At 42.0% G+C, this 22,928-nt stretch overlaps 2 protein-coding genes and 1 pseudogene across 2 annotated transcripts; 2 read left to right on the forward strand and 1 right to left on the reverse strand.

Annotated features, from left to right (window-relative positions):
- Positions 1–1,415: 1,415 nt before the first annotated feature.
- On the forward strand, positions 1,416–9,148 carry LOC133958711 (uncharacterized; annotated as a pseudogene).
- Positions 9,149–11,448: 2,300 nt separating this feature from the next.
- Positions 11,449–14,666, forward strand: LOC133958709 (gap junction alpha-3 protein-like). Its single transcript, XM_062393642.1, has 2 exons — positions 11,449–11,872; positions 12,664–14,666. Exon 2 carries the CDS (start codon positions 12,688–12,690, stop codon positions 13,774–13,776), a length of 1,089 nt encoding a protein of 362 aa, XP_062249626.1. The 5' UTR covers positions 11,449–11,872; positions 12,664–12,687; the 3' UTR covers positions 13,777–14,666.
- A 3,015-nt stretch (positions 14,667–17,681) lies between these two features.
- On the reverse strand, positions 17,682–20,582 carry vma21 (vacuolar ATPase assembly factor VMA21). The gene is made up of 3 exons (XM_062393643.1): positions 20,396–20,582; positions 20,017–20,126; positions 17,682–18,724 (listed from the first exon to the last, which is right to left on the reverse strand). Exons 1-3 carry the CDS (start codon positions 20,455–20,457, stop codon positions 18,585–18,587), a joined length of 312 nt encoding a protein of 103 aa, XP_062249627.1. The 5' UTR covers positions 20,458–20,582; the 3' UTR covers positions 17,682–18,584.
- Between the last annotated feature and the right edge of the window lie 2,346 nt (positions 20,583–22,928).

The following is a 22,928-nucleotide window of genomic DNA, read 5'->3' on the forward strand; positions in this document are numbered from 1 at the left end:
AGTCATTCTTCTCCTTGGCGGTTAATGGTAGCTGGTATTAAGATATCAGCAGCAGCTTGTTTGCTAGCACATCGAAAGCGTGTATCACTGTCAGTCTCCCCCTCGAGGGCAACTGTATTTCCAGTAAACAAGTTATCCGTGCCCATTTAAACCTGATGCTATAAATTTATCTCTTTAGAAAGAGAATGTTATCTTGCATCTGTGGTATCTTTTTCAGCACATACTGTACATAATGTTTGATCCAGAATAAAATCCTTTGTGTTTGCTCTTAACACTTTTCTTAATAAAATGATAAAATCCCTTTTTTCAGTTGTTTAGAAATATGCTGAGCTGGATGTATTTACAAATGCACTGTGCTGCTTCTCCCAACACACTCTTGCAATAAAACAGGGTCTGATTTTACTTTAAGACTCTCTACAAAATACCACAGGAGAGCTGCTGAGCTGAGACACCCATTCAAATGGATTTCCTCATATCAATTTAGGATTATTGAAGCCTAAATTTGCTGTGAAGCTGTGTTCATGGGGGAAAATGTGCTTTATAACAAGAAATGTTCACACAGTGTTGTGGGGCCCCCTGTCCCTGTCAGGTCCCTGAGGCCTGTGTCCTGTAGTAATCCATCCATGACCACAGAGGTCCCTGGCTGCATTATTGTAGGAATCAGACCTAATTGGCTGTGTGAATTCTCGGATAATTAAGACATGATGGTCTCATATTTTCTCTCCAGCTCATAACCTTCACTCAGATTTATGTCTATATTATTCTCCTGTCAGTCCAGCAGGGAGAGGTCACCCTGTAAAAGGCCCATTAAGGCCTATGAGGTGAAAGACATCGAGCAAGACTCTTTAAAAAAGTAATCTATGGTCTATTATAAGATGAATAATATGACAGAATATTAGGTCCACTGAAAGGGGAAAATAGTCCCACTATTTATCTATGATAAAGCTGTAATATTTATTACAAGCCGTATCAAGACTTTTTAAACATTAAATTACATCTATTCTCGTAATATTATTCTTTCAGTTAAATAACGATGTAAATCTTGAAATATTTTGGCTTTTTTCTTGTTAATTTTCGACTTTATCCTCCTAATAGTTTGACTTAATTATTGTAGCAGTTCAGCGTTATGTTCTCATAGTACGACTTTATTCTCGTAATATCAACTTTTTACTTTTTACTTTCAGTTTGTTCTTGTTGAATTACGACTCGACTTGGAATATTATGAATTTCTTCTCAATTGTGATTTTATTCTTCCCATAGTACGATTTAGTTTTCGTTGTATTGCAACTTTATTCTGGAAGTATAAGAACACTAGTCTTTAATCTATTTTTGTCCTGATATTCTGTCATGGAGGAAAGAGACACACATTATAAATAACATGATGCCACAACTTACCTCTAATTAGAAGCGGAACAGGGGCAGGTGGTTTCTACATGGCGTCCAGTGGCTCCTCGTCTTCCAGCGGCGGCTGAAGAAGGAGCAGGAGGCCGCTCACTGACGACAGAGGAAGAAACCAGAGGTCGAGACGACGAGGAAAACTGCTTCCTGCGCTGCTGGAACTTTTCACACGCAGAAACATCGAACTGTGGCTCTGAAGTAGCATATTAGCGTGTTAGCGCGTTAGCTAGCTCACGTTAGCCGGGGGACCGCGCTCAGAGACCATGGCTCCTCCTCAGCAGAGGCAGCTCGAGCACCGTCAGCCTCACACCTCCATCATCATCACTCAGAAAGTGCAGTTGATTAACAAACTGTTTCTGCTGGAACGCGCCAGGGGGACGCTGGAGGAAGAACTGAGCAGCTTCACCAACAAGGTCCAGTTCTCACAAGTTTGACTTTAGACTTTAGGTTAGCATTACCTGTGGATTAGCTCAGCTAGCTAACAGGCGTGCATGGTCAAACCTGCAGCTCAGCATAGATATCTTACTCATAATATATAATTACTGACTAGCAATATTTCCAATTAATTGATACATTTTTATTTTCCTATTTATTTGATTTATTCCTGTGAACTTAAGCAGATGCGTCGTAGTAGAGATTAAGGACATTTTCTTGTAAATTATTAAATAAAGTGATTTGTTTTCTGTATATCCAAAAAAAATGGCTCTTTTTTTTTTTAAACTTAAATTTGATAGTATTTCAATATTTTATTAGAAGAATTTTTTTTATATTTTGACTTGTGCTTGTTTCACTTTCCTTCAGGCCTACGATGACGTTCAAGGTTTCTTGAATCCATCTTCTCCCACCACTGTGTTCAGTGATCTCGCTAATGCTTTGGATTCAAAATGTCGAGCTATTGACAGGCTCTCAGCTTTACTAAAGGATCTCACAGTTAGTAAGTCCAGAATTAGTTATATAATCGTAGCTCCCAGCCTGTCATTAGAGATTTTCATGTTCAAGATAAATTTAACACATTAATAAATGCAATGTTGCATGAGTTGTGATTTGGGAATTTGAGTGTATATTTCCACAACAAACCACTGTGCCTTGCTGCTTCTGTCACCGTTACAGAGCCACGTGACTGTGTTCAGCCGGCTGTCAAGTTAGGAGTGAGAACAAACCGGCTTCAGCCACTCGGAGACAAGAGGGTCCTGATGACAGATGTTCTTAAGTTTGGGCCCATGTTACAGAACGTGCTCCTGGCGAGCTCCATAGCGAAAGCTGTCCAGGTGGTTGGAGGCACACGGTCCCTTCAGCAGCTGAAACATGTCCTCATCTCCCAGCCTGCAGCGGCCCGGGAGGATGACTTGATTTACAGCATCTCTAGTGGCTATAACAGAGCCGGTCAGACCACGCACTCGTCCTGTAATTCAAAGGGTGAAGAAAAAGAACAAGCTGTTACTTATGAGGAGAAAAGCCAACCAGATGATGTGATTCTGCCACCTGCCATTATTCAGAGCCCAGAGATTCATGCAGAGAGACCATCACCACCGTTACTACCTCCAATACAAGCTGTACTTCCAGAAATCAGCAAGCCAACACCCATGAAAATGACACCACTTATTAAGTGGGGACGGGAGGACGATGTCCAGGTGCAACACCAAAAACAAACATCCTCTCAGCTGCAGCACTTCCTCAGGGCCAAAGCCAAAAACTCGGGTGCACTGGAGGTCACAGTCATGGAGTGGAATAAAAGTATCAACGCCTCAGGTTCGCCACAGTCAACGTCGCCTACCATCAAAACACAGAGCTACCAATTCAGAAATGTTGTGACAGACGATCTTGTCAGAGCTCTAGCCCCGAAAACATTGCGTGCAGACATTGAAAATCCAGCCCCTGTCTTCAGAGTCAAACGAATGGAATCGAGCGGCTCTCTGACCTACACTTGTGTGATAGCAACAAAGACGGAATTGTGGGATATTGGAGACATCTTCACAGGGGTGCAACAAGCCCGTTCCGATGGCAGCCCAGAGAAAAAAGAAGGCTGCCAAAATATAACTGCTCAAGTGGAGAACTCTAGTGTAAACATCCAGTGGAAAACTCTCCAGTGCACAGAACCTGAAAGAGAGAACAATTCCGCTGGCGCAGAAACACCAGCGATCAACAGTGTTGCCATTCCCGAGTTCCAGATCAGGAAGTTTGAAGAGACTGAAGTTGTGGTGTCTCATATTATCAGCCCAGGCAACTTCTACATCCAGCACGCAGACTCCCTCTCGAAGCTGCAGGCCCTTGTTACAGAGTAAGTCGTTCAGCATGGATTCTAATCTCTCGACTGCTTTTTCTCAGCTTTTTCGCAACCCTCACTGGTTCCCTGATCACATTTACAGGACCTACAGGGCCACTTGTTCCTTTTTTTCATTACAGTTTTCTTTGTAGATTTTTTTTTTTTTTCTCCCCCATTTTAATAATCCACATGCTTCTGGTTGTCGTTATTTTTCTCTCATTTGCAGCAGCTGGAAAGCCAGTAGTTCATATGCCGAGCAGAAGTGCATTCCAGACATTGGAACCCAAGTAATGGGTTGGTTCCCTAAGCGAGAACAATGGTGCAGGGCTCAGGTGACAAAGATATGCGGAGTAAGTGGAGGTGGGTTCAGTTTTTGTTTTTGGAATGGTTTTGCAAATGCATACCTCTAGATGGTAGCAGTGTCGCTTTGACTGCATGTAGCCACTTGGAAATGTCCTACTGTGTTTTGAAACTGTGTTTTGAACCTGCCTATCTCTCCATCTTGTGGATGTAAGATAATAACTCCACTGACGGTGCTGAGTGTGAGACCTCCATCAACGTGGAGGTGAAGAGGCTGGACCACGGTGACACCGCCTGCCTGTCACTGTGGAACATAAAAGATCTGATCCCAGAAATGGTCGTCCTTCCATTTCAGGCTTTACACGTCTCACTTGCAAATGTAAGCTGTTCCCTTCCCATGTTGGTTGTTTATCTTCTGCATGTATGTAAACTAGCCCAAATGTCATTTATGAACATTATATGATTTTCTGTGACAGGCGTGTAGATTATCCCTTTCAGGATTTGCATAGATGGAAATGGTTAATATACAGCGCTCTGAGAGTGTAGACTCAATCATTGGCGTTTGTCCACATGATTAGTCACAGCCTTATCTATTGCTCAGCGATAAAGGAAATGAATTATCTCAGTTCACGGTATTCTGTGTCTTGTTTCCTGCCGCCCCCCCAGGTGATGCCTGTGAATGGGAGGGACTGGTCTGAAGAAGCAGTGGGCTGGTTCAAAATGATGGTGTACAACAGGACACTTTATGCCCGACTCTACCCGCAGGGGCCCAAAGTTACAGTCGAGCTGTTTCTGGAAAAGGGCAAGCTCGGAGCAATGAGGTACTTCACAATGAGACAGTCATTTTATTGTAAATGGTAAAATGATTAATGGATCAAATCTTATTTCCTGCAACAAACAAGATATTTTATTTTATTGGGTATCACAGTTCCAAGGATGTTATTATCTGAATGAAGGCTTTGTCTACTGTGTGCCTGGTTGGCCATTTTATAACGTATGTGGGTGTGTATAATAATAACATTAACTGATCGAATTGATTTGTTGGTTTTAGGAGAAGTGCATCGTTGTCTCTGAGACTGGCTCAAAATGGACATGCAAAACACAGCAAGCTGAAGAACGTGGGTCTCATGAAAAGTAAGTGAAGTTACAGTGTGGATACTGTATACCTTAAATGATGCATCTAGTAGTAGGTGACAGTATAACAATTTTGTTCTTTTTTTACACTCCTAGGTACTGTTAAAGGAAAAATGAGAAAACAGGATTCTGACTGGGAGAAATACCTCATCTCCTGCTATACTCAAAGTAGGAAGTTACTCTGAGCGCTGGTCGTCTCCGTCTCACAACCAGCCTGTGGTTTTGCTGCAGACAAAATCACTTGAGAAATATAGTCCTCCTTAAACGAGAGATTTAAATGTATCATCGATCTTCTATTGTTCATTTGCGTAAATTACTTTTAGGAAAACTTTGACAAGCTGCTGTGATCTGCAATTTTCAGTAAAAAGGTAATTTGAGGATATTTTATTAAACAATAAAAAAAGTGATTGCGCAGATCACCACATTTAGTTGCATGTATCCGCCTTCTTGTGTATTATATCTTATAAAGCAATTCATAAGGTATAAGTCTGTGTGTAAAGCTCTGTTATATTATTTGAACTTATATTTGTGTTTTGGCATCTTCCTTTCCTTTCCTATCAATTATTTAAAAGACAACAACTCATAAAATGGTAATTAATACATATTTTCTGATATGTCTGGGAACATTGGACAAAAAGTGATGCATAGTGTTATAGTTTGAAAATATCATCCCCCTTTTATAGACTTAGTTTTGCGCTAAAATCAGGGAAATGTGTCTCAGGTCTGGATTTACTCCCGCTACAAGACGATGCCATTTCACTCTATTAACTCAAATTACCCTGCCCGTCTTATTTCCTTTTCTTTTGATGATAATCATTATTATAGCAATCCTATTTTTGGTTGTTGTTAATATTGAGTTCTTGGCAAATATATTTGTATATGTATACATAAATATATGTATTTCTGCAGCTGTAATAAAGTGTTGTCTCTCTATATTCCATGTGGAGAAGTGTGTCACGGAGAGAATATAAATGAGGGTTAGTCCATTCAAAGACTTACCAGGCCACGCAAACCCTCCCACTAGATCTGTCGGAAGTGACGCAGAAGTGCTCATGGCACAGTGAGCCGCTATAGTTCATCTGATAGTACATGACAAACAACCACATTGTGTTTTCACTTGCATTCAGATAGTTGTCACTCTAAAGAGTTGTTTCTACTGCAGCAGGGAGGAGTTTGACCAGAGCAAAGAGTAAAATCTGTTTAAAAAGAGTAATGATTTGACACCAGTAGATTATGTCTGTTTATTGGACTGTGGGCGTTTGCATCCATCATTGTCCATTCGCTGATTTGTTACAATTTATTGTTTTGGCTCATTCACGGGCAGACTTGTATTTCACAGCAGAGACCACTGCAAGTGATCTCTAACTCAAATGGATATTTGTTGTACTGTGTCCCACTTTGCATCACTGTCAAATGCTCTAAAAAGAATATCCAAATATTTAAATCAATGTGCATATTGATAGTAAACTGTATTTAGAGTTTAATAGGATATTGTTTGATGAAATACTTTTGCATGCCCAGTTTTTAGAAGTACATAAAACCTTAATCTCAAAACAAAAGAGTTGAAGGTTTTGAATAAGATCTTGTTTTATATAACTCCTGTCATGTCTTTTCTTCAGCTCCATTTGTGTTTGCTGCACCAGCTCATGTAGTTTCTGGCTGAATCTGTGAATGACTCTGTGCTCTCACTGACAGTGGCTCAGGTCAAAAGCTCCGTTCACTCCCCTGCTCTGCCAAGCACAATCAAAAATGTGGCAGGCTGAGGCCTTTTGTGTCCACACAGATTCCTTCTTTTGCCCGGGGTGGGCGGAAATCGAGGCGTTTGATCTGAATTCTAAAGAGTCTTGTTGCAGCCCAATAAAGGCCGCCATTGTATGTAAATAGTTTATATAAGAGCATATGACTGCTACGGTGCAGGGCAGTGGCTAGTGGCGGAGGAATGATTAGCATTTTCCAAACGCATACTGTTCTCGGTCCAGCCTTTTGGCTTCTAAAAAACACAATATTTTCATTGATTTCCACCTGATTTGTACACATCTTTGTGTACCACCACAGCTGAAGGTAAAATAAATGTTCTCATTCTACTGTGTTCTACTAACATTCAGTGAAGTGAGCTCAGTTTGTTATGATAGTTAATGCTGACATGCCCCTTACCCCGAGAAATAACTTGACACGATGTTTGTATAATAATAATGACCCTTTGGAGTGGTATTAGGAGTGTGATCGCTCTGTTTTTGTCAGGAGCTCTGTAGCTGTTCTTGTAAACAATGAGATCTCTCACATAATGAGCTGGATGTCTTGCTGGTTCCCTGGAGAAATTTGCTGGCACCCTGTCAGTCGGTCTGCAACTGGGCTGTAGGTCAGTTTGGGAGAACAGTATTAATATGGTATGAGTCGATCACGTGGCTCGGCAAATGTTTCGCAATTGGCCTCGACCTCCTGCGTCCTGTGACGGGGCACGGCAGTAGGCCGTCGCCTCTGCTTTTATACAGCCGACTGTACCTACTTGCAGTTCTTGTCAGTTGTTCCTTATTCTGCGAAATCCAGCTTGATGCTCACGTCGCACATCAAGATGGTTATCTTCGGACCCGGCGCTGCTTACGCCGCTTGCACTGCAGGCTGAGCCTGGTAAACCTGGAACCATTAATGTTATATTTATATGTTTGCTAAATTATCAGTTTGTTTGTGGATGTTCATAACCAAGTAATTTATAAGTAGCCGTTCCTGTCAATGTTACTTTATGCAAATATTAATGGACGAAATATTTTAAACCAATAACCTCATTTAAGATTCTTCTGAGATTTGTTAGTTGCTTTGCTTATTTCTATGTTATCTAAACTGAATATTAATCTTCTGCAGACCTGGAGTCAAAAATGAACTGGGGAACCTTTTATGCCGTGATCAGCGGCGTAAACAGGCACTCTACCGGCATCGGACGGATTTGGCTGTCGGTCATCTTCATCTTCCGCATCCTGGTCCTGGTGGTCGCTGCAGAGAGTGTTTGGGGCGACGAGAAGTCGGGCTTCACTTGCAACACCCAGCAGCCCGGCTGCAACAGCGTGTGTTACGACCAGTTCTTCCCCATCTCGCACATCCGCCTGTGGGCTCTCCAGCTCATCCTGGTTTCCACTCCTGCGCTGCTGGTGGCCATGCATGTGGCCCACATACGCCACATCAACAAGAAGATACTGAAGAAGGCGGGCCGCTGCAGCCCCAAGGAGCTGGAGCACGTCAAGAACCAGAAGTTTGACATCACCGGAGCTCTGTGGTGGACGTACATGATCAGTATTATCTTCAGGATCGTCTTCGAGGGGGCTTTTCTCTACATCTTCTACCTGCTCTACCCTGACTTCAAGATGGTGCGTTTAGTGAAGTGTGACTCGTACCCTTGCCCCAACACGGTGGACTGTTTTGTCTCCAGGCCGACAGAAAAGACGATATTCACCGTGTTCATGCTGGCAGTGTCTGGGGTGTGCGTGCTGCTTAACCTGGCCGAGGTGGTGTACCTCGTAAGCAAGGCCTGCAAACGGTGCTATGGCAGCTCTGAAGATGAGTCCAAAACCGCCTGGATCAGTCCAAGATTGTCGTCTTACAGGCAAAATGAAATCAATCAGCTGATGGCAGACCACTCTCTCAAGTCCAAGTTCACTGTGACCAAAAAGAGCCCGGGTGAGAAGGGTGAGCGGTGCTCTGCCTTCTGAGACTCTTGCCTTTCCGTCTCCCTTTAAACTAACCAACAGTAATCACACATGTCCAATGGGGCATGGTGCTCTGCAGTAATGTCACACACACTGAAGATTTGATCATCCACATTTATTTATGTGTTGTATCATTCCGCGTTAGTTGCTGTTAGAAGTTGTCGAAACTACTTGAAGCCAGTTGTGAAGGTCAAAGGACAACACCAATGATTTGGCATGCTCTAGCTGATTTTCTACAAATCAAACACATTGACGTCATAGTCGACCATTTACCCGAGCTTAGCTTGATTTGTTAGGTTTTTGCACGGCCTTCGCAGCAGCTTAAATTCATCTCATTAAGAAAAGCTGCCAAGTTGCAACGGTGGAGTGATTGCTTGGGCTAAACAAACCATGACCACGAGGATCATGCTTCCATTTATATTTGTCAAAGTTGCGTTGCTGTTGCGTGACAGTTCTCACTTTAATGTGAGGATTTGACGAAATCCCACAGGTGTGTCACGTTTGTGTCCTGATTAGACACCCGAAGCTGCTGCCAAACTAGCTGCAGTTATGAGTTATGACGTGGGAAAATCGAACCCAGGAGACGAACCCCCGGGCACGAAATAGATGGGAGAAATTTAACATGAATATTTACGTTTTTGCGTTCGAAATGTTGCTGTTCGGAAAAGTTTTAGGATATCGGTTTCTCACCAGCACACAGACGCACCATCCAACAGATTTTTCTAATTCTTCCAATGCGATTAAGCTGCTTTGAACGGAGAAATTCAGTTTGGCCGACGAAAAAAGACGAATTAACTATTTTAAGGATTTTTCTTTAAGTTATGTATAGAGTCTAAATGCATACTGTAAATTTAAAGGAAAATAGTGTCTGCCTGGAGAGCACAAAAATACATAAAAAAAGGATACAAATAATTAAACCGTGCTTGTATTTGCTCCGCAGTAATGTTTGTTGCCTGATTTCTAGTAATTCGGACAGAGTATGCAAAAAAACATTGGTTTTGTCTTGAAACGGGAGCAGAGCTGTCTGTTAACATTACAATGCTGGAAAGGAAAGTCAACTCTTTTGTTTAGATTTAAAAAAAAAGTTCTGCTTCATATTTATTTCAGTCAAAGCTTGTGTAAAAAGTATTGAAGAGAAAAGTATTTGTGAGTGAATTGTTTGAACAGTAGCCTAACCTTAGCTCAGAGGTAGAATGCTTTGATTAAAGTGTTAAACTAACTTTTGCGAAATGATATTATAACTTAAAAATAACAGTTGGTGCTAGAAAACCAAAGATATGAATATTGTCAGATCATGGAAAACTGCCAATGGATATTAAATGGTCAATGTAAAAGGAGACAATTGTTTTAGAACCTTTTTACATCATGAATTGGTAACACTGATGGTTTGAGTACATAAGTAATTTGGGGTTAGTAAGTCTTCATCCTATGTATATAAAGCACGTACTGTTTAACAATGTTAAATTGATCAAATTATAATTATTCATTATGGGTGAGTCGCTGAAGGAATACGGAACATCCCACTCCTGAACATGTTTTGTCTCTTTACAATATATTCAGATTTTGTATGCAGTTGTACATTTCCGCTCACTCCATCGCCGCTTCTATTTTTAAGTTATTTCTCCAGTTGGCTCTGATAAATGTTTGAGGTTGACCTACTTTTTAAAACAGAGACCATCACTCGGACAGTTGGCAACTGCTTTCTTTAATGTTACCCTGCATTGTATATTATACAGTTTCGCTTTGGTCCTGAAAATGTAATGTCCCATACGCCGGTATGATAACCTTTATGTACTTTATAATGCATCCAGAAAACCCTCATGTTTATTTGTAAATGCACATTATCAGTTTACATCTAGGTCAACAATCCAGATAGATTATACAAGGGGTTGGAACTATATACTGTGTGTACATAATGTAATATAAAGAAATAAATGAATAATTTGACACATGTATCTTCAGACAATAGATTGTGTTTTTACAGTTTCTGTAGAATGTGTTTTAGAGAACTGATAAAATAATTAAGTCTGTCAATATTCTTCACTGAATGGTACTCTTCATTCATAAATATCAGTCACCTACACATGTCTGGGTTGTTTTCATTAAAATCAATGTATTATTCTTGGATAGCAAAGAAAACATCCCACAAAAACGCCTGCCTCGCAGTGTTGATTTAATTTTAAAAAGTTCCTGGATCTGCCCCCTGATCCAGATCCGCACCAACATTTAATAGGTTCCTTTCTTGACACAACACATCATTCTAAAGTTGGGGGAAACCTGTTTCTAACAAAGTAAGACATAACCTCCATCAAGGCAAATCATCCCTCTAAATTAAAACAAGTTTTGTGGAAATGCGCTTGATAGTTTCAGCGTAATCCTGTTTACAAACAAACAAATGAAACATAATCTCCTTGGTAATTATATCAGCAGTGTTTTCCACAAACCGGGTCTCATGTCACCGCTCATTTCTTTAACTTTCTCTCTGCCGTCCCTCCTTCCAGATTTCAAACTTGCGAATGCAAAACGGCTCCTCGTCTCCAAATCATACCCTGCCCCCTGTGTACCCCCCACCACACCCAACCCAACCCCCCTATGATAGGAGAGACCCTTGTGCTATATTTAGGCCCCATGAGCACTTGTGGCCAGACAAACTTACCAGACAAAGCCATTGGCCATCTGCCCTGTCGCTCACTCTTGCGAGCGAGTCGAGTGGCTTTAATAGTTCATATTAGAGAGTTTGCCCTGAGCCAAATTTAACCATGCGGCGTGTGGGTGGGTGCAGACATGGTTGAGAGAGCATCCAGCGGGGCTACGTGTGTGTTGTGGTCAGCGGAAGACCCCGGGGCCAGGATCCTGATTCCTGTCTGAGTTGTATCTGAAGACGGAAAGACTTGAGTCAGTGGGTTGTTTGCCGGTGGTTGTGGCCAGCAGGAGACCACGTTTTCCTGTCCATTCATGGGCATTGCTGGGGGCCCAAAGCCCCGTTTTTTGAACTGAGGCCTGTCAGTTAAGCGGAGAGGCCTCATGGACCCTCAAAGGCGTGATATGCCTCACCACACGGGATGTGTCAGCTGACGAGGTGGGTTTGACCGATGGATTTTCTGTGTGAAAGATTGTGATCTAAGTGTACAGGAGATAAAGTTAAATATATACTTAAGGAGCACGTGGTGGCCAAAGGCTGTAGTTTGTTTCCATTAAATTATCTTTCTAATAAGAGAGGTTTCCCATTGAAAAGAGGACCTTTGTTAAACCTACAAACTGGTTATCAAGAGACTGGCTCTAAATCTTTAGCAGCTCGCGAGTTCACCTGAGCATTTCAGCAGTAATCAGAATTTATTTTCCCACGCAGTGTCCTCCCCTGAATTTGCTGCCCCTTCACTGTACAGTACATCCGTCAGCTGCACAATATATTTTTAACATAATGTGTCACAGGAGCTGACAGTCCCAGCATTACTCAACTGTTTCTGATTGACACTTCCACCACAGTTCGTGTGTATCATGTTGCCTGGGCTCAGGTCATGAAGGCCGGGAGCCGCCGACTCATGACTGGAACCCAGCACCCCCCCCCCTGTCTGCACTTGCCAAATATATACGCTCCTAAAGTAAATATAATCCTCTCTGAGTCCACGTGGAAAAGGCCACTACGCGGGTACCCCGGGTGGGCAGTCGGCTAGTCACTCTGTTCCCAAGAGACTCATTTGGCCTGAGCTCTGCTGAACTTGGTAAGAGATTCTATAGAGGAAATGGCTGAAGCTGACTTTTACCTCTATATGAGTTTAATGTCGGTGATGGGGTAGATGTGCTCTTTATACCAGTCAGGAATCAGATGAGGGGTTTTTGTGTTTGACCTCTTCTTCGATGCATCTACAGGAGCAGGTCTGAGATCACACAGCCATGGGGGACTGGAACCTGCTGGCAAAGCTTCTGGAAAAAGCCCAGGAGCACTCCACCGTGGTGGGGAAAGTGTGGCTCACCGTCCTATTCATCTTCCGCATCCTGATCCTCAGCGCGGCGACAGAGAAAGTGTGGGGCGACGAGCTGTCAGGCTTCACCTGTGACACCAAGCAGCCCGGTTGCGAGAACGTGTGCTACGACGTCACCTTCCCCATCTCCCACGTCCGCTTTTGGGTGCTGCAGATCATCTTTGTGTCCACGCCGACGCTGATCTACCTGGGACACATCCTCCATCTCGTGCGGATGGAGGACAAGCACAAAGAAAGGGAATTAGAGAGGGAGCGGGCACAAGCTGAACACCCAGACAAGCAGGCCCTCATTGTGGATGTTCATCACAAAAAGGCTCTGGTGAAGGACAAGGAGGGCAGAGTGCGCCTGCAGGGGGAGCTTTTGCGCACATATGTTTTCAATGTGATCTTCAAAACCCTGTTTGAGGTGGGCTTCATTGTGGCTCAGTATCTCTTGTACGGCTTTGAACTGAAGCCCATGTACACATGTAACAGACCACCCTGCCCCAATGTGGTAAACTGCTACATATCCCGGCCGACTGAGAAAACCATCTTCATCATCTTCATGCTGGCGGTGGCCTGCTTGTCTCTGTTCCTCAACCTCGTAGAAATGTACCACCTGGGCTTCACCAAGTGCCGCCAGGGCATCACCTTCAGGAGAAATAGACAGCTGAGGGGGAAAGCCTCCAAGGAGCCCTGCGGTGACGCTGTGCCCTTCGCGCCGAGTTACGATGACTACTTCCACCAGGTCCAGCCTGCCTACCCCCCAGTGCCCAGCTACAACCTCTCCCCTCTTTCCGAGGGCACAGAATCGTCCTTCCACCCCTACCACAGCAAGGCTGCTTATAAACAGAATAAGGACAACCTAGCGGTGGAGAGGAGCAGCAGCAAGCCAGAGGAATGTGACCTGAAAGGAAAGAAGGGAGCAGGATCGGCCCCTGGGTCACCTACGCAGGCCCGGCCGGGCCGCAGTGCCAAGCACAGCAACAACAAGACTAGAATAGATGATCTGAAGATATGAGGAGGTTTATGTTTCTCTCAGGGGTCTTAAAATGTTGTGAGAGGATCATATGTTGTCTGGACACATTCATACATGTCGGACTGACTTCCCTCTTTAAGATGGCAGAGGTTTGACTCATTCCAGCTTCGTGAGGGGAGTGACATTTACTGGGCACACAAAGAAGCTGTGATGTGGCTCAACAAAAAACATTTCTATCAACCGAGACCTATTTTTTCTGTCCCATAATCATTTACTCTTTTTTTTCTTTCTTTCTTATTGTTGCATAAATGGTTTGTGATACACCATTTTTGGCAAAGCTCTTATTTCAGTTGGTATATACATCAAGTATACTGTTCTTTTTTAATTGAATTGGTTTGTGTAACATTTTACCACTCTTCGTTATTGTCACTGAGAATCTAACAGAAATACCTTCTGCTCAGGTTTGGCTGTCAAGCTCATCTTATTTTTCTTTGTGTGATGATTGTGCTGGAACCTGGAGAGCAGAATCCAGGACAGAAAAGGGTTCAGCCCTGACCTGCCCTCATTTCAAGGAAACCAGATAGGTCAAATAGTTAAATATAACTTCCTTTAACTATTCTGAAGTCACCATCCAGCACCGTTCACTTGCTGCGACTTGTGAAGTGAAGAGTTACACAATACCTAACACATTGGACACTGGAGGGACTGGAAACTTATTCCAGGACGCGCCTCAGAAGAAATTGCCCTGGTCTCAGGAGTTCCCGCATTTGCTTTCAAAGTCTCCTTTGAAAGCAATAGCCAGCAAATACATAATTATAAGCACATTGTCTTGTTTATCCTTGTTTATATCTGTGTTTGTGTTGTTAATTTTCTAAAAAGCACTTGGTGGCAAACGTGTTTGTTAAACTGTTTGAAATAAACCTGTCTTAAATTTGCAAAGTTAGCTTTTGTCCTAGTCTTAATGAAGGGGGGGGGGGGGTATTTCACTGGAATATGCTTCAGAACTTGAATTTTCCTAAGAATAAGGAATAAATCAGGGGGAACTCAGAAGTAGACGTGATCATACTGGTATTAATATTGTATTTAATATTCACACGAAGCAGCTTCAACAGCCAGCAGCCGCTTTAAAAGAGTGAAAATAGAAATATAATGAACACTGACGCTCAGACATGGGTCAGGTGTGGGTTCAGTCTTTAGTTTCTATGCACACTAACACTTCAACCACACACACACAGACACACATACACGACTCATACTCATCTGTTCCAGGAAATCACAGAGCACTGTTATGGAAACCTTGAAATTAATGACACGGCATGTTAATGATGAGGGAGTGCTGTCATCTCTTTGGACCGGTATGTTCCTGATTTCCTGTAAATGTATGGGAAGAGCAAATACGATTTTTCTTTCTTTTTTTTTGATTTGACTTTAATGTATTCAAAACAAAGGGGTCCAGTTTGCCTCAGCTGCAGTGTGTTGATGTGTTGCGACAGGATTGAGTGTAGTCCTGTTCTTGATGTCGGTGTGTTGTGGTGCCAAAGACAATATGTTTCAAATCTCCAACATGTCAGTTGAGAAAATAAATAATCGCCTAAGCAGACAGAACAGTCAGGATTGTTATTTGTTACGTATTTTACGTATGTTATTTGAGACTAAGATTATATGTGTTTTAGAAATGCTGACAGATGAATAGATATGAGTTATGAGTGTAGATCGATTTCCAGCACTTTGAAATGAAATCCTTCTAGTGTCAGGCCAAGATTTCAAACGTTTCGTGGATTCGGTCCATTATAGAACACATACTGTGTTAGAAACACACAGTTTGCCAGCACCATGATCACCTGCCACTCCTGGACAATACAAACGTGGTGATTTCTGCACTTTGTATGAAAGGAGCTGTGCACATACAGATCGGGGGGGACGCGACCCGAATATTTCTCCCTGTGGCGTTGTTAATATTTTCTCTGATCATCCTCGAGTAAGATCAAAAAACAACAACACTCTCCCTGAAATATCCAAGTATGATTTATTAATGTTGTACAATTCATTTAAGTGATTCCAAGTATTGTGGCAGACATAAGAACATGATGTTCCAGCTATTGTTTATATTTTTATACAAAGATCTGTCACATTATTTTAAATAACATGGCATATCTTAAGAAAAGTGTTAGAGTTGGTGCAGCTTGAGCGCCCTTCTATTTGATTTGACAAATGAGGGATACCACAATTCTTAAAATGTTCTAAATGGATCTTCCAAATTCATTCAGCTTTTCATTTCAATTAAGATTTATTACTCTAAATCATGGACAGACTGATATATTGTCCCTATTTGTAAAAAGCACATGATGTGCCTTCGGGTTAGATAAGTGACACTTCAGCACTGTTATTCTTTCCAGAGCTGAACCCGGTGATCATCTCCTCTGAGTTCCAGCCCAGACTCACACAATAAAGCTCAGCCTCTGTGGATGTAATTCAATGTGTTCAGATGAGTTATTCCATCACTTGATTCAGTGTGTTCCCTGTGGAGGGATGCTTCGTGTTTCCCACCAGCTACAGCACAGTGCTCTACTGCCCTCTCCCTTCACTTGGACTCAAACACTGAGTCAATGGTGCTCATCTGAGGGGGTGCATCGGCCAGGCACGCCACCTGCTGGACAAAGGAAATGAAAGAGAGACACTTGACATTTTGCGATGCCATTTTAATTTGAATCTCTATCTTACTACTAAAAATACTACCTTACTTTACTTTACTTGTCTTTACTTTATTTTAGTTTTCATTACTTAGGGGATTGCAAGTCAAGTTGAAGTGTTCAACGTCCACTGGCCTGTATTCATCACACTGACACTATGTGCCCAATGTGTGATAAATGACAAAGAGCCAGGAGCAAAGCATGCCCTTGCACCAACTTAGTGATGCGTCTGTGGGGGGGGGGGGGGGGGGGGGGGGATTTCTGACGTTTGCTGACTGCTTGCAGGCCTGTCACCTCATCACCAAACACCAGCCTTGTTAAGAGCTCCATGCAGACTGCACCAGTCCTGCACCACACTCTTCAGAGCGCCTCAGTGTGGGTGCTGCTCTGTGGGGAACTGAAGGCTCACGGCAGCACAGAGGGAAACAAACGGAAAATCAGCTGCTGACATTGGTTTGTGAGGCAGGGAAGGTCTTTGTGGCATCGGGCATCTGTCACTTCTCCTCTCTGCCTCCATGCCGAGCTGACTGTCTGCTGCTGTCATGTGAGGGCGGAGATCCTCTGCACAAGTGGGTGAGGATGTCTCACAGGCTGGCATCTCGGCAGACTTGTGTTGTTATGGTGACTGGATTGATTCTATTCCCTTTAATGTATTTTTCCAGGCAGAGAGTTGACATAAGGACAATCAATTTAAGAGCAGAATATTCTTCTCTTTCCTGTCCATATCAAATATTTGCCACATTATGGACTGTGGGCATGGAGAGAGGATGAGTGGAGTCATCGATTTGTCATCGCTTGTCACTGCAGTTCAATCTTCTTCTGAGATAAAAGCTGCAACAAGTCCAATGTTCCAATAAACTCTGAACTGTAATTGACTGGATAAACCAACAAGGTGACATTGATCCAAGTGTCTAATAAGTAAATGTGCATGTTGTTCACACGTGGATCTCCCATGCTTTGGCGAACACAGCCGATGGTGAAGTTTTTCCCTCTTGTGTGATACAAGTTGTTTATCGCAAACAAACCTCATTTTAAAATTTATCTAAGATTTTGTTTCCAACCTTGATTTCACCATTTTACCTTAAATATGAAAATGCTGTAGTATATTTAAAAGTAAAGGGCCCGTGACATTTTACTTCATTCAACTAGAAAGGCACAGTCTGCCAAGGTACAACTACAATTTAAAAGTAATTGTGTCTGTTTCAGATCATCATGTAGTTTTCTATCTACAGTAACAAACATGAGAGTAAGTTTGACTACTTTTGCATTTTGCTTTAATGAAACAACAACAGGAGGAAGCTTTTGAAAATATGTGAAACAACAAATATATTACAATTATCTTTTCACATTTATCTAAGTGATATTCTCATCCCAATCACGCTGAACTCTTTGACATCTAGACCCTCAAACATCTTCGATACAAAACATTAATTTAAATAGCCTGATCTAGCAATAAATTCCCAATTCAAAGTTCCAAAAATACCATTTCACTACAGTACAAACATTAAAAGAGAAAGAAAACAAACACTTTTATCAGGACAGATGAAACAGATTATTTTAAGGACAAGACATCTTGAAGAGTTAGTTCCAAAATACAGCATGAAAGTTAAGCTCATTAGGGGATTGCGTTGAATTTAAGAGTCTTCTTTAAATGGATGCAGATGAGAACTGAAATTCGAGGACAGACTGATTTACTCAGTAGCACAGATTCTCACAGAATGGATGTTCTGGAGTTTTGTGGAATCAAATCCCTCATACATACACAAAAGCCCAAGATGTTCCCCAACATGACCAACTCTTTACAGCACTTATCCAAATGGCAGCTTATAGGAAAACCTCTTTTAGAAATTTGGGCTGTCCTCTGTCAACAAAAGTAACATTTCATTGAACAAATAGCAGAACTAACGAGGCTGCTGGGAAGAAAATAAACACATAACCATCAGCCTCCACTTCGTCACGCCTGGGAATACACAGTAGATTGGTGCTTTAACCTCAGGTTAAAGCCTGAGCTCAAACCTGAGCCCCGACTGTCAGGCTGGTGGATGTTGTCATGTTTGGTGCTGGAGCCCAGAGTGCAGGAGGGGAGAGGGAGGACGGGGAGCTGTGAATTTCCACGTCTATCCGTCTCCTCCGGTCTTACTAGCTCACAAGGACATGCCTTTAATCGTGTTTGCCCTTCCCTTTAGGTGCGCCTTCGTTCCAGGCCACATAAACAAACAAAGCCAAAACCACGTGCACAGCGAGCACAGCAACAATGGCTGCGTAGAAGTAGCTGTCAGAGCTCGACATCTTCATGGAACCTGGGAAAGGAGGGAAAGAGGAGGCAACAGTGACTATCAGCTGCATTCGTGTGCAAAGTCATTTGGTCATGCTTAACAGTGACAGATTTTAAACTTTTGTATTCGAAAATGTAGTTTTTAAATCACAGAAGAAGCAACTGTGTCATAAAAGCTGCTGTTGAAAAGGGGCTGCAACTATTATTCACAATGCGTAATCTGCTGCTTATTACTCAATTAGTTGCTAAGTTTTTCTCTTTTCTTTCTATGGAGTGATATGATAAAAAATAAAACAAATATACTTTCCCATATCCCTTATTTCTTATATCTCACATCAACTGAAATGTCTGATTTCGTCTGACCAACAGTCCAATACCCAAGTGAGGATATTCAATTACCAACATATATAACAAGACAACCAAAAAATAGTATTCCTAATTTAACAAGCTGGACATGCGAAACATTCCTTCTGAGATTGTGTCAATAAAGGAATGAATGTGCTAGTTGGTCCATAAATATTTTTCCACCAAATGTGTGATTCCCTTGAGATAATTTACTTTGATATAAGATTTTCCAAACAGACATATTAACAATCAAATATAACATTATATATTCTAACTGGATTTAAAACTGTAACAAATAAACAGTTGACAGAAATCCAGACGATATTCTGATCATATGAAGTTAATTTCTACATCAATTGTTCGTACAAAAAGGTCCAGTGTGTATGATTTTCAATAAAATAATCCTAGTGATGTTTTCACGAGTGTGTTTCATCTAAATTATAGAAATTGTTGTATTTTTTAACCTAGAATGGGCTTCATATTGAAATACTTGATATTTACATCAGGGTGTGGTCCTCTCTATGGAGGCCGCCATGTTTCTAAACACCATTTGATTCTTTATGAAAACTGAAGGTTACCACAGGTTCTCGCTCATGTTTGGTGGGTGATGGTGAGGGGTGTTCAGCTGCGACACGTAACTTCACCACTTTTTAAGCAGGACTCTGGGAAAACAGCTTTATCTCCACTGCTTTTCAGAAATGTACAGGCCACATAGTTAAGCCTTTCATTTGCAGTTTCATCTTTAGTTGCAGCCCTAATGGAATTTTCTGCAATATTTGGTTCAACATTGGACTAAAGTAATGATCTGCTATCGGTCAGGATCTGGTGATGATGCTAAACTTTGATGTGGGACACAGAGAAGTGTGAAGAGAAGGTGGTGGGGGGGGGGGCAGCATCACCAGTGAGACTAGATCAACACCAGGGGACCGAACCCGGCCTGCGAACACAGACACTCAGTGTTCCGGAGCTCACCCTCGAAGATGTACGCCTTTGTAGCGAAGTACAGTCCGATGGGTAACGTGACCATGAGGATGGTGAAGAACAGCAGCGTCTTGAGGGCTGAGACCAGGGAGCTCTCATTCCTGCGGAGGAGAACAAGTTCAGGAGTCAGTCAGGGGGCAGACAGCGGGAGCCCGGGTCTACTGATGTGGGGACGTGTCCCCGGGCGAGGGCCCATGCTGTGTCCCAGTTTGAAGCCACATTAAAGAAAAGTCTGCGGTAAACTTTGGGTCAATGTCAGTGTGAGGCAGCACGGGGGGGATGGGCTCACACACACACACACACACAGGGATAACGGACCAGGCTAGGCTAATGCTAGCTGCGTGTCTACAGGAACGGAGTGTTTTCTTACTGTCTTGAATATGGCGGCGGTCCGGATGCGGCGTCGGGAGATGCTCTGACAGAAGCGTCCATGTCTGGGCTGAGAGGAGGCTGGGTGCAGATGTGAGTGAATTAAACAAGGGGAGTCTGTGTCTGCGTTTAGCCTTGTCTGTGTTGTCACTGCTGAAATCCCTACTTCCGCGTGCAGTCACGCGACCGTCACGTGACGCGCTTGTAGCCTCGCGAGATCTGACGTCTTTTAACATCAGTGTGGATCAAAACCATAATGGAAAAATAATATTATTATTTATATAAAGGCTCCATACAGCATCTATAATAGTTGCATGCTGCTGCTAATCATCTAATGGTAATCATCTAATTATCTAGGTAGTAATATATATATATATATATATATATATATAGCAAGAGAGTGAGAAAGAAAGATAGAAATTCTATTTTACCCGAGCACTGACAGGCACTGAAAGACAGTGATGCCCTATAGAAATTGTGAGGATTATTATTATTATTTTATATTATGATTATTCTTATGAATGTCATTTTAACATGTTATTATGTTACTTCAAATGTGTTCTCTTATGTGAATAGTTTTTTTAGTAGTAGTAGTATCACTGCATTTATTATTATTATTATTATGCAGAGCATGTGAGATACCAAAAGACAACATGTGGAGGTGAACATAGCATAGCTGTGTTGGCTATTCACGACACAAAGGTAAACAACAAACACTTTACGGCATCAAATATGGCGTCTCCCTTTAGCGTTGTGCTGCAGTTGACCGATCTGGATGATTTATCAACCCCTCTCAGGTTGTGGAACTTGTTAACACATTGTAACATTTTATTTTAAATTGTTTTCATGATCCTCACTGTCTTGATCTCTGCCTTTATATGTGTGTGTGTGTTTGTACAGCACTTTGGTTTGCTTTTTGTTGTTTTAAATGTTCTATACAAATACATTGATTTGACTTAAGTACTTGTTCCGTTGCTGTCTTGACTTTTGGATTCATAACAGTTTTTGGAGAATCATTTTCTAGCATTAGCGTTTCTACATTGTGGGTACTCGTTTTCCTCCTTCTCCTCTCTGTTTTCATCCTTCTTTTATTAATGGAATAATCTGGGGCAAATAATTATTGAAGGGTTCCTCTGCCTGATCCGATGCAGCTTTTGCCCCTGGTCAGTGTGTGTCACTTGGGCTAAGTGATGAACAATTTAGCATCAAATGGGGCCCCTTGGCAGACTGAGAGTGGGGGATAATAGGCACCATTTAATGTGAAGTGAGGGGACAGTATGTTAATTATTGTAATTAAAGGAGTGTTTGCTGATAATACTGTTAAAGTAACAAGGGGTGCATCCATTTAGCTTTCTAACTGACCCAGAAGTATTTCAGTGGCCATAATAAGAGCTGTTTGAATTCCCTAAGTGATAAAGAAAGGAGCTTCAATGCTTCCTTACTCCCTCAGCAGGGAAAACACCAGACCATACTTTTTGAAGGAGAGGAACTGAAAACATAATTTCTCAGGACGTGTGATTCTGTTTTGGACAGAATACCGTACGGTCTGCATATGTGTCCTCTATTAACTTAATAAAGTTGGTTAAAAAACAAACAAGCACAGCGTGAGTGGATTTTTCTACACCATTGTTCTCCTTTCCCAACTCCTTACAGCTTCTGCTTCACATCTTTCTTTTCGACCTTTTGACATGTTCCATTGGGGTCAAGGAATAGTGGCTTGGGAGTAGATCATTTAGATCACAAGCAGCACAATCTGACGATGGAGTGAAAATCGTCGCCATTGTGAAGAAAACTGTTCGGAACATACGTTCTCAAGGAAGTATGAGCACATGTTTCCTTTTAAAAATAATTCTTCTTTTTAACAGGAAAAAGCAGAAGTAAACATAGTGCTTCTTCTTTTATGACTGAGTCATTTATGTCTGGAATTTATTGATGATTTGACGGCTAACAGTGATTGTCAGTGTGCTCAGATTCAGATGGCATCAGGAGCAGGACAACGATCATAAACATACGACCAAAGCAACAAAAGAGAACTTCGGGCTGAAGCTGAAAAAGATTTTCCACAACACATTACATCTATTCTGTCTTGGGACACATAACATCTCTCACGCTCTATATTGATGTAAACCTTCTCAAATTGAAGCTGACACAGAGCCCTTTAATGGAGCGCCCATTATTTTATTTCACATGAAATGCACTGAAGCTCAGAGCACCGAAGAACAAATAATGTGTAACAGTCCAAATACTTAAAGTCTGAACTGTATATCTCCTGTTATCAAAACCAAATGTCCAATCATATGCTCACAACAGAGTTTTCTTCCATTCCCATTGTCAAGCAGAAGACAACGTGTTAATCCATTATTCAAGGGTCATTTGTCACAGTCTTAAACAAACTGCATCTTTGAAGGAGTACAAATATGACATGACATAACCTTGGTGTCCTAAGCAGCCGTACATGCACAATGCAAATGTAGAGTACATGCTTTTGCTCCCTTACATTGCTGAATAATGCAGGACTCTACTTCTTGTTTAAT

Source organism: Platichthys flesus, chromosome 8 (genome assembly GCF_949316205.1).
Source record: "Platichthys flesus chromosome 8, fPlaFle2.1, whole genome shotgun sequence".
NCBI classification, from domain to species: domain Eukaryota; kingdom Metazoa; phylum Chordata; class Actinopteri; order Pleuronectiformes; family Pleuronectidae; genus Platichthys; species Platichthys flesus.